Below are 11,109 nucleotides of genomic sequence, written 5' to 3' on the forward strand. Positions count from 1 at the left end.
ATGAGAACATTAAAAAAGATTCAAGATAAATATTTAAAAAAATCAAAAATGTTTAAAATAATTAATCATAAGGGTGCGTCCATTAATCACGTGAGCTTTAAAGAGGAGGGGTTTGACAAAAAATCAAGAAATACCACTTGGGGGGGGGGAGAAGGTTCAAGTAAGATATCATTTATTTTTAACCTCAATTTTAAAAAAATCAAAAATTTTTAAAAAATATTAATACATTTCAAGATTTTTTCTAGGTTCTAAAAATACACGTAATGTTGTGTGGAGGAGTGGTAATTTTAAATATCACAACGTATCACCAAGAAGGAGGGGAGGTCCATTAATCATGTGATTAATGGACGCCCTCTAATTTATTAAAAATAATAATAATTGTCTTTTCCATATAAAACTATATTATACTAAATATCGTTATAATTGTATCATATAGATTTTTTTATTGTGTATATAGTTTATATTATATCTGTCCAATAAATATCATATAGGTAATATCATATACAAATCGAAAATATTTTGCAGATTTGTGTTTCCAGAATTTTGTAAATATCATAAAGATAATCGAGAAAATATTGACATTTAATTTCTATTTCAGGTATATCAAACATGAAGAAAACATACAATGGAATTGAAATCTAGTTCTTTCTGGCACGACTAAAATATGATTTATAACAAATAGAATTTAATGAGATAAGTTTTGATGCAACAGGTATTTGTGAAGTTATTACTGTCATGAATATCAGTTTCAACGACGTTTGGACAGACGCAAATAGTTCTGATTATTATCCGACAGTTGACTATAAAAATTTGTGGAATGACACAGAAATCGACAATATCGAGACGGATCTGTGGTTGCATTGGTCTAAACTGGCTCAAAAGAAAGCAGGATTATTGATTTTTTTGTTGCTTTTTTCAACTTCTACACTATTTGGAAATATGCTTGTAATCCTGGCAGTAGCCCGAGAGCGTTACTTGCATACGTCGACTAATTATTTTGTGACGTCTTTAGCCGTGGCGGACTGTCTAGTAGGAATGGTTGTAATGCCCTTCAGTGCCATCTACGAAGTTTTGGACAACACTTGGTTCTTTGGCTCCGACTGGTGTGACATTTGGCGCTCCCTGGATGTCTTGTTTAGCACCGCTTCCATTCTGAACCTTTGTGTTATAAGCTTGGATCGATATTGGGCCATAACCGATCCGTTTACATACCCGAAGAAAATGACGCGAAAACGTGCGATTTTGCTGATAGCGACAGTTTGGATATGCAGCAGCGCTATATCATTCCCAGCCATAGCCTGGTGGAGGGCCGTTCGCACGAGTAAATTACCCGATTACAAATGTCCCTTTACGGAACATCTAGGCTATCTCGTGTTTTCTTCAACGATTTCATTTTATTTACCACTATTCGTAATGGTCTTTACGTATTATCGCATATACAGAGCCGCAATAATACAGACTCAATCCTTGAAAATTGGAACTAAGCAAGTGATGATGGCTAGTGGAGAACTGGAACTGACACTGCGCATCCATCGTGGGGGCACCGCCAAGGAGCACTCCGGAGCCGTCTATCTTACCCCTACGGCGACATCGACACCTGAAGAGGCGCCGGACATCGATGACTCGCCCACTGTTTTACATCACAACGGGGTCGGGCGTCTTAATTCAAACAGAATGGGCACTAAGCACATAAACAAAAATTTTTCGCTAAGCCGCAAAATTGCAAAATTCGCTAAAGAGAAAAAAGCGGCAAAAACTCTCGGAATTGTCATGGGCGTTTTTATTATATGCTGGCTGCCGTTCTTCGTCGTCAATCTCCTATCTGGGTTGTGCGTGAATTGTATCCAACACGAAGAAATAGTATCGGCGGTAGTCACGTGGCTCGGATGGATCAATTCTAGCATGAATCCGGTAATATATGCATGCTGGAGTAAGGATTTTAGAAGGTAAGGGGGTTATATACATTTGTCTGTGTATATGCATGCGAACAGTAACAAACACACTTATACACTTTTCAAAATAGAGCGATAGCTCGTAACCGGGTTAATGATACAAATTGTAAAAGATTATCTTTTACTAACAAAAATTTGATTAATAATTGACTAAATGAATATATGAAACAACAATTTGCCTTGAGATATGTTACAAAAACTTACCGACATCTAAAAATATTCGAGTAATTAAGAAAACTGCAACTTCTCTAAATTTTTAACAGCTTTGTCTTTTAATTTTTTAAGCACTTTCTGAGAAAATTTCGACATTTGCTTTCAAAACGTTTTATGGTTATATTCAATAAAATTCATTGAGTTATAATTTTCTAGTCAAATCCAAAAAAAATATGATTGATTTATACAGAAATAGAGACGTTTAATATGAAAAACCAGAGGAAAAATCAGAAATTTGTTCAAAATACAGTGGTAAACCGTAAGCTCGCTCGCATGTCGAATTGTATTTCGAAGCAATATTTTCCATATAAATACATTGAAATGCTATTCAATTCATAGCACAGTGTTTTTATTATTAATAAAGATAAATGAGACATTTATAATATATACATATATATATATATATATATATGTATATATATATATATATACTCGTATAATATAAGATCAAATACATATTCTTCAAAATGATATTCATATTCTTCAAAATACATATTCTTCAAAAACATAATAAATTTCTAGATAAAAAAATGATTAAGCTATCATTATACTAGTTTTTGATTTTAAAGAAACTATCCAATGAGCATTTTTTTAAACTAATTATAGTATTGCGAAGATGAGTTGCACATGTTTCATCAAACAACTCTGATGCTCGACCAGCTGCATCTATTTCGGAGTAATTTTTATCCACAAACTTTTCAACTTTGTCCCATATTGCACAAACAAATGCACAACATTAAAATTGATTAATTGAATTTTTTAACTTCAAAATAATTTACGTTTAATATTTGTATGATAGCTGAATGCGACTTCACATACAAAAATCTTTGATACAATTACTATGAGATGAATCTATTTCATTCGCACCGCCATAAGTTTCCGTTGGGCCTCTCACTCGCACGTTCTCGAATACTTTCTTTCTCAAAGTGGCAGTCTTTCTCAAAGTGGGCGATATCGTCCCCAGGTGGACGATTGTAATATCGAGGGGGGCGATAAGAGGCCCCTAACTAATTTTTTTCACATGTATACACTCGTTTTATTTGCTTTCACTTTTGAAAAAATTTTGATTTTCAAAGGGAGCGTTGGAAGAAATAAGTTTGAGAAACGCTGCTCTAGAGCTTTGTGATACTAGCGGCATCGCTTCTTTGGCGGCTCGTATCATGAATTTTGCTCGTATAAAGAAGCAAACGAGCCGCGACTCGTATCTCGAAAAACACATATGACGATTCGCTCGCAAGGCGGGGCACCACTGTATTAATTTTTCTGACAAAAACTAATAGTAAAAATAATTTATATTTATTCATGAATTTTATTCACTAGCTATTTGTCTATCAGTTCCAACATTTTCTTTATAATATAAAAATGAAATTAGACTTCCTGTTCCGTTCTCGGATCATTAGCATACGTTCCGATCAAAAGCAACTGTATTTCTCTTTTATCAAAGTTTTGTATTTTTATAACGTACCGTTAGAGAACATAATAACATATTTTTTCATTTTCTGTTCATTTTTCTTTTTCTCCACTAATTATGCGACTCGGAATAATATTATTAGATGCATAATCCATTATGATGACAATGAGTAGCTTTCTCATTAGGTATATATATATATATATATATATATATATATATATATATATATATATATATTTATTGATTGTTTCTTTTCCGAACAGTAAATCCAATAATACAAAACAATTTGATTTTGAAGATGTTTAATAACGACGTTTCGGAACTAGATACGTTCCATCATCAGGTTTATTCTGTAATAATTTATATATCCATATCACTAATATTTTTTGTTAAAAACACTCGATTTTTTCCGAGGATATTTGTAAATGTTGCGACTTCACAAGACTTTAACACACTCAGTTTAACAAATTGTTTTTTATTATTGGATTTACTGTTCGGAAAAGAAACAATCAATATATTGAAAAAATCCAGGACTTATCTATTGAATATATATTTAATATATATATATATATATATATATATATATTGTTGTTCCCCATCCGGCGACGGAGCCAACAAAATGTAGGTTCTTCTGCTGCTAAGTATCAAGCTGATACCAGACTGTGAAGGCGAATCGGTAAAACAGATGAAGACTTTTGAAGATTCTTGTACACTTGTCATATAACTTGAACAACTGAACTTAAATATAACATCATTGATTGAACATTATGATAACTTATTGACGACTGAACTATATTGACTGAAATATGAACTAAGAATGAACTAGGAATGAACAACGATTCCATCATCCTGCAGCTTTTATATTCCTTATCAAGATGACGCAATCATTTTCTAGAATGCTCGTTCGAACTTCGTTATATGTATCGTTATATGTGAGTCAGAAACTAAGCATTCCTTATTTATTTAAGGCGCAGCTTGTGGTTTTGCAGTTAGAAAGCCTTGCAAAAAAACGTTATTCTGAACACGTGTTGTTGTTATCTCTAACATACAATAACAGCTATGGCTCAACAAGCATACTGCGTCGTTCATATTCTGACCGTTATATAGTAATTGATAATATTATTTATAATTATTATAAATGGGTGATTATGTATATAATAACAAATCTTATATATATATAAATATATATATATATATATATATATATATATATATATATATATATATATATATATATATATATATATATAACAGCTATGGCTCAACAAGCATACTGCGTCGTTCATATTCTGACCGTTATATAGTAATTGATAATATTATTTATAATTATTATAATTGGGTGATTATGTATATAAAAACAAATCTTATATATATATATATATATATATATATATATATATACTACTAGCAATAAAGGATATAAAATTAATTTACAGTTCTAGCTGTATGCTAAGATTTTTTATTTGTAGAGTGATAACTAAGTAATTCCATTAATAAATGATTTCAAAAATATTAATTTCAACATAGCATAAACCGTTTAAATAAATTATGTCTTCATTATTATAAAAACGTTTTAGATTAGATGCAAAAAAATTAGGTAATATATCCTATATCAGATAACATATTATAGTTTCAGTTTAATTTCATTACAAATAGTAGGAATTTCAATTTTTTTTTAATAATTTATTTTAGCTTTTATATATTTTAAGAAAAATGCATTTCTATAATTCTGATTATCACAACCTAACTTATATTATTAACACTTGGGTCGGAGAGAGTGCTATACCATAAATAAATGTCAGAAGATTCAAATTACAAATGACAAAATATTAGAACAAGCTTAAATATTACCAACATTCTTACAAAATTGCAAAATAGTATTTCTTATATTAAATTTCGAACATAAATCATTCTTGAATCGACTCAATTGTAAATCATGAGATATTCAATGAATTACACAATAATGATTGTTTATGTGCAGTAAGTTTTACAAATATGTTTAATATTTTTTAATTTCCAGAGCTTTCGCCAGAATCTTATGTGCATGTTGTCCGAGAAAAGTCCGAAAAAAATACCGACCAACCTTGAAATCGAAATCACAGGTAATTAAATATAGATAACCCGATTGGACCCGATCAAAACCTACTGTAGACGCCACTCTACTTGCCCGTCCATCCGATCCCGCAATTTTATGTGTGTGAATTTACATATCTTTACTATAATTTTAAAACAAAAATATTTATATATTAATATTTGCAGAGATATGGATCCAGATTATCGTCCAGACGTTATTATTCAACGTGCTCTTTACATGGGATACAAGTGCGACAAAATAACTATGGACAATCCTACATTTAGCATAATATAAAACAGAGATCAGCACAATATTTACAAATTTAACCATAACAAATGTGAAAATCATAATAATCATTGTTTACAAAGAAAACAATAACATGTTTTTTTGAGTCTTCACCATTTGCATAATAAAAATAAATATTTTTAAACTATTCAAAAGTGAAGAGTGTAAATTTTAATTAGGAATTTTCATACTAAAAGCTGAGTTAGTAAATTAAAGCAGAACTGTTTCGACAACCCACTATTAAATATAAATATATTTATGTGTTTATAGTTCATATGAATACTTTGTTATATTTGTTTTTTGTCTTTATAAAATATTTAATGATGTTTATGTAATATATATTGTAATTATATTCATTTTTATATTTTGAGTTGTTTTGATGAGTGAGAATTCGAGCTTAAAATTTATAATTGTTGCCAACTTATTACTCATTACAGCAAGGCAAGTTTGGCATATATATACTAGATGACCCGACAGACGTTGTCCTGTACCCACGTCTACAATTCAAAAGTTAATTTTTTTTTAAATATCCTATCCTATAATTTTTAATACCCTATTTGATGTCCTGCCTTTGTGATTGATTTATGGTCTTATCATAGCAGTATAAGAAATTCATAGCAGTAAATGAACAATATCATACTTGATTTTACCATACAACATAATTGCTTCAATAATTCAGTCTCTTATTTTTATAATCTCGTATTAGTTGCTTATGGGCAATTATAATTTCTAAAGTACATTTTTCTTACTGATAATTTAATAAACAATATTGTTTATGTTCAAATCTTAGGTGTATTAATTTGTAAAATCTAGTTCATATAAGCACTCGTCAATCTAAGTTCAACTTGTTCAAACAGAAACCAATATTCTTTCACTAAACAACATTATTAAAATAGAGAAATGCAAATTAATACACAAAATGAAATTAACAGAATTAAAAGAAGAACACTAGACAACACGAAAATTTCCACATTGAACATAATAGAAAAAAGAAATTAAGAGAAAATGTGATATAGAGCGCAAGTAAAATATATAATGAACAGCCAATCGATATTAAAAATACCAGTGACGGCAATAATTTCAAAAAGAAAATAAAGAAATTGAAGATTGAATAGATATTTAAAGATATTTCATTCATAATAACTATTATATTATTGCATAATGAAATAGACAAATGATATGTATATATAAAATATGAAAATTGTATCATAATCTCTCATACCAGACACCCCTGTCTGACCAAAATATGAACATAATATATATATTATATACATTTATTTAGCAATCAGAAAATTACGATGTGAAAACTATGTGAGTGTTAAAATAAGATAGGATCCACTGATCTATCTTATATTATGTTACTTAATATATTTATATATATATATATATATATATATATATAACTAATGATTGTACTTATATACTATGTAGAGGCCACTTTCTCTTCAATCTCGAGTTTTGTTGAGGGTGCATGATATCCTTTATCGATTCATTTGAGTGCATCTCTAATCTGTTACGATATTTTGATAATAGTTCTTTGTATGTTTCGTGCACAGTCAACATTTTTAGATCGCCGTAGACAGTTTGATTAGTGACATACCAGGGTGAGTTGAGAATGGCTCTTAAGATTTTAGTTTGTGTTCTCTGCATAATTTCCAGATTAGATTTGGAGGCGCATCCCCATAACTCTAGACCATAGGTCCATATTGGGTTGATGATGGCTTTGTATATCAGTAGTTTGTTTTCGACGGATAGTTTGGACTGTATGCTCAGTAACCAGTTCATCTCCTTCATTTTTAGTAGAATTTGTTCCTTTTTCTTTTTTATATGTTCTTTCCACGTGAGTCTTGTATCTAGATGGAGTCCCCGATATTTTACTACTTGTACTTGTGGGATCATGATGTTGTTTAAATATACAGGAGGACAAGTTTTTTCACACAACGTGAATGTTATGTGCGCAGATTTTGATTCGTTAATCCGTATGTGCCATTTGTTTAGCCATTTCTCTAATATGAAGATATAGTTTTGAGTCAGTTGAGATGCTAATAGAGGATTTTGATTTCTGAATAAGATAGCAGTGTCATCTGCAAATGTAGCTATAATAGAGTTAGAAGGTATTGGTATATCTATTGTAAATAATACATATAATAACGGTCCCAGGACGCTGCCCTGCGGGACACCTGACTCTATTTTACAGAAATCTGACAGTTCAGCGTTCACTCTAATCTGGAATGATCTGTTTTCTTAATATGATTTTAATAACTTAAAGTATTTAACTGGAGAGTATTTTTTAATTTTATACAACAACCCAGAATGCCAGACCTTATCAAAGGCCTGACGAACGTCTAAGAAAATGCCACTGCAATATTGCTTTTGTTCAAATGTTTTATTAATATTTTCAACAATCCTATGGATATGTTGAGTCGTTGAGTGTTTATGTCTGAACCCGAACTGATGTGGCGGCATCCAGTTGTCTGTCGGTAAATCATAATTAATTTTATTATATATTATTTTTTCCAGTATTTTGGAAATTATAGGAAGCAAGCTGATAGGTCTATATGACGAAACATCCGTTGGATTTTTACCTGGTTTAAGTAACATTATAATTTGTGCCTTCTTAAAGTGGTTTGGCCAGTAATCCTGAGTATAGCGTTGAATATATATGTAATTGCAATAATTGTTTTCCTCGGAATTTCTTTAATAATTTTGCCACCTATTAGATCATAGCCCGGAGACTTTTTTGCTTTTAGATTATTTATTTCATAGCTGACTTCCTTCAGTTTGACAGGGGTTATAGCTTCCACCATTCCTATTGATTTATGTAATTCTTCTGCTATTTCAATATCCATAGAATTGTCAAAAGGCTGAAATACTGAAGTTAAATGTTTGGCAAAAACCAGTGCCTTTTCGAGATCACTTCTTGCCCAAGGTTCATTTATATCTTCTCTAACTGCTGGTGCTGGAATTTTTGGTTTTTTATTATTCCGAATTGGCTGCCAGATAGTATTGTCCGTTCTAGACAGGCTTAAAATGTATTTTTCAAAATTTTCAGAAATGACTAGTTTTAATTTTGCTTTGAGCATTTGGCATAATTTATTAAATTGAGTTTTGTCTTCTGGCCTGTGATAACGTTGCCATTTTGCTCTAGCCCTCCTTTTCTCCTGTATTAGATTTTTTATTTCCAGCGGGATATCTTGTACATCACGAAAATGTAATTCTGGAGTTGCTTGTACCACTGACTCCTGAATGTTGTGAATTAAGTCGTTTATTAATTTATCGATATCTTATTCTTCATTTTTCAATCGTATTTTAAGATTTGTTCGTTCATTTAGTGTGTTGCGAAATTTTTCCCAATTTGTGAAATTATTAGGTAGCATTCTGGTGTTTTTAATAGGTATTGATGCAACTCCTATTGTTAGAATAATTGGAGAATGGTCAGATGATAAATCAAAAGATGGTTTTATTTCAGTGTAATTTTCGTCGATATTCTTTGTTATGAAAAAATCGAGCAGATCCGGTATTTTGTTAGTATCGCTCGGCCAGTATGTTACGCTTCCAGTTGATATGCAAGAGAGATTGTTTTTATCTATTGCATTAATAATTCCTTGCCTCTGGTTGTAATTAATCGAAAACCCCATCTTGTATGCTTGCAATTGTAATCTCCTCCTACAATAAATTTTGGGACTAGTTGTGCAAGAAAATTTTCAAAATCAATCTGTATAATTTTATGTCGTGGCGGCCAGTAAACCGCTGACAATGTTATGTCATACGACTGCAATTTGACTTTTATTGAGGCTGCCTGCAGGAGATCTTATTGATAAACTGGTAAAGGATAGTGGTCAATTGTGTTTTTAATTAATATAGCGGTTCCTCCATGAGCTGTACCGTCAGGATGATTGCAGTGTTGCATCGCGTAACCAGGTATTTTAAAATATGAAAAATCTGTGAAATGCGTTTCACTAATTAATAAGATGTCTATTTGGTTAATTTTTAAAAAAGTAGTTATTTCCAATCTATGTTGAATGATTCCGTTAGCGTTCCACAGTGCAATTCTTAAAAATTTAGCCATTAGTGTTGTATTTTATTTACTAAGGTTGTAAGCATATTGAGCACCATAGTGTTTTGATGAATCAGTTGATTAAACATATTTTTAAATTCTACAAGAAAAGCTGTGAAGTGCGGCCCTGAACTTGTTATGTTTTCAATACTGTGGTTATTGTTTAGTTCCTGAGAGTAGGTTCGGTTATGACCTCGATGTGAATTAGTCATTGTGTTGTCGGAGCGAGAAGTGGCGTTTCCATTATTTGATGTGTTATGATTATGTAATGTTGTTGGATTATTTTTGAATTTATTGTATAGTTTTTGGTAAATTGGGCACCCACGATAATAAGCACTGTGCTCCATAGAGCAGTGATAGCAACGGTTCGGTGCGTCGTTCGATTTTTTACAGTCGGCAGTACTATGGTTATCTGAACATCTGGCACAAACGTGGGGTCTGTTGCAATATTTTTTCGTGTGACCAAACAATAAGCAACGTTTACATTGTATTACTGTTTTATTATTATTAGGAGGTTCTACACAAATAATGTGATTTAAAATTTTTGTTATCAAGTAGACATCTTTATTATTTTTATTCGGTTCTAAATCTACGTAAAAAAGATTGAGCGGTGATTTAGTTACTCTGCTAATAACATTTGTAATATTTCTGACTTTGTGACCCAATGAAGCAAGTGCGTTGACAATTTGACTTACGTCCGTTGTATGATGCAGGTATCTAATGACTATCCGATACGCCCTCTCCTCTTTCAATTGGTATGTATGGTGTGTTACTTTAGTGTTCTTAAAGTGTTTTGTAAGTGTACGAAACACATCAGAATTCTCAAATAAAATTTTGATTGTGTTATTGTTGACAGCGCGCAATGTATATTGTTTTGAGTCAATAATTGTGTTTAGTTCATGAATCATTTTGTTCATGTCATCAACGTCATAAGTAAATATAAGCGGCGGCTTTTAGATTGTTTGGTTAGGTGTGTTTTCTTGAGAGTTGCTACCGGTACTTTTCTGAACTTCTTGATTTTAAAGATTCATACCTGTTTTGTAAATTAATTGAGTACGGGGATTGTGTTCCAGGTAATTTTCGTTTCTTTAGGTTTGGAGCCAGCTGCAATGGATGT

General features: G+C 31.2%; 1 protein-coding gene across 1 annotated transcript; it reads left to right on the plus strand.

The window, feature by feature from the left end:
- Positions 1 to 735: 735 nt before the first annotated feature.
- On the plus strand, positions 736 to 5,934 carry LOC113377172 (dopamine receptor 2-like). The gene is made up of 3 exons (XM_026617397.1): positions 736 to 1,946; positions 5,597 to 5,678; positions 5,836 to 5,934. The coding sequence occupies exons 1-3, from the start codon at positions 736 to 738 to the stop codon at positions 5,932 to 5,934; spliced, it is 1,392 nt and encodes a 463-aa protein (XP_026473182.1).
- The last annotated feature ends 5,175 nt before the right edge of the window (positions 5,935 to 11,109 follow it).

Source organism: Ctenocephalides felis, unplaced genomic scaffold (assembly GCF_003426905.1).
Source record: "Ctenocephalides felis isolate EL2017-DRISC unplaced genomic scaffold, ASM342690v1 CF-g0.4_SCAFFOLD_01886, whole genome shotgun sequence".
Lineage (NCBI taxonomy): Eukaryota > Metazoa > Arthropoda > Insecta > Siphonaptera > Pulicidae > Ctenocephalides > Ctenocephalides felis.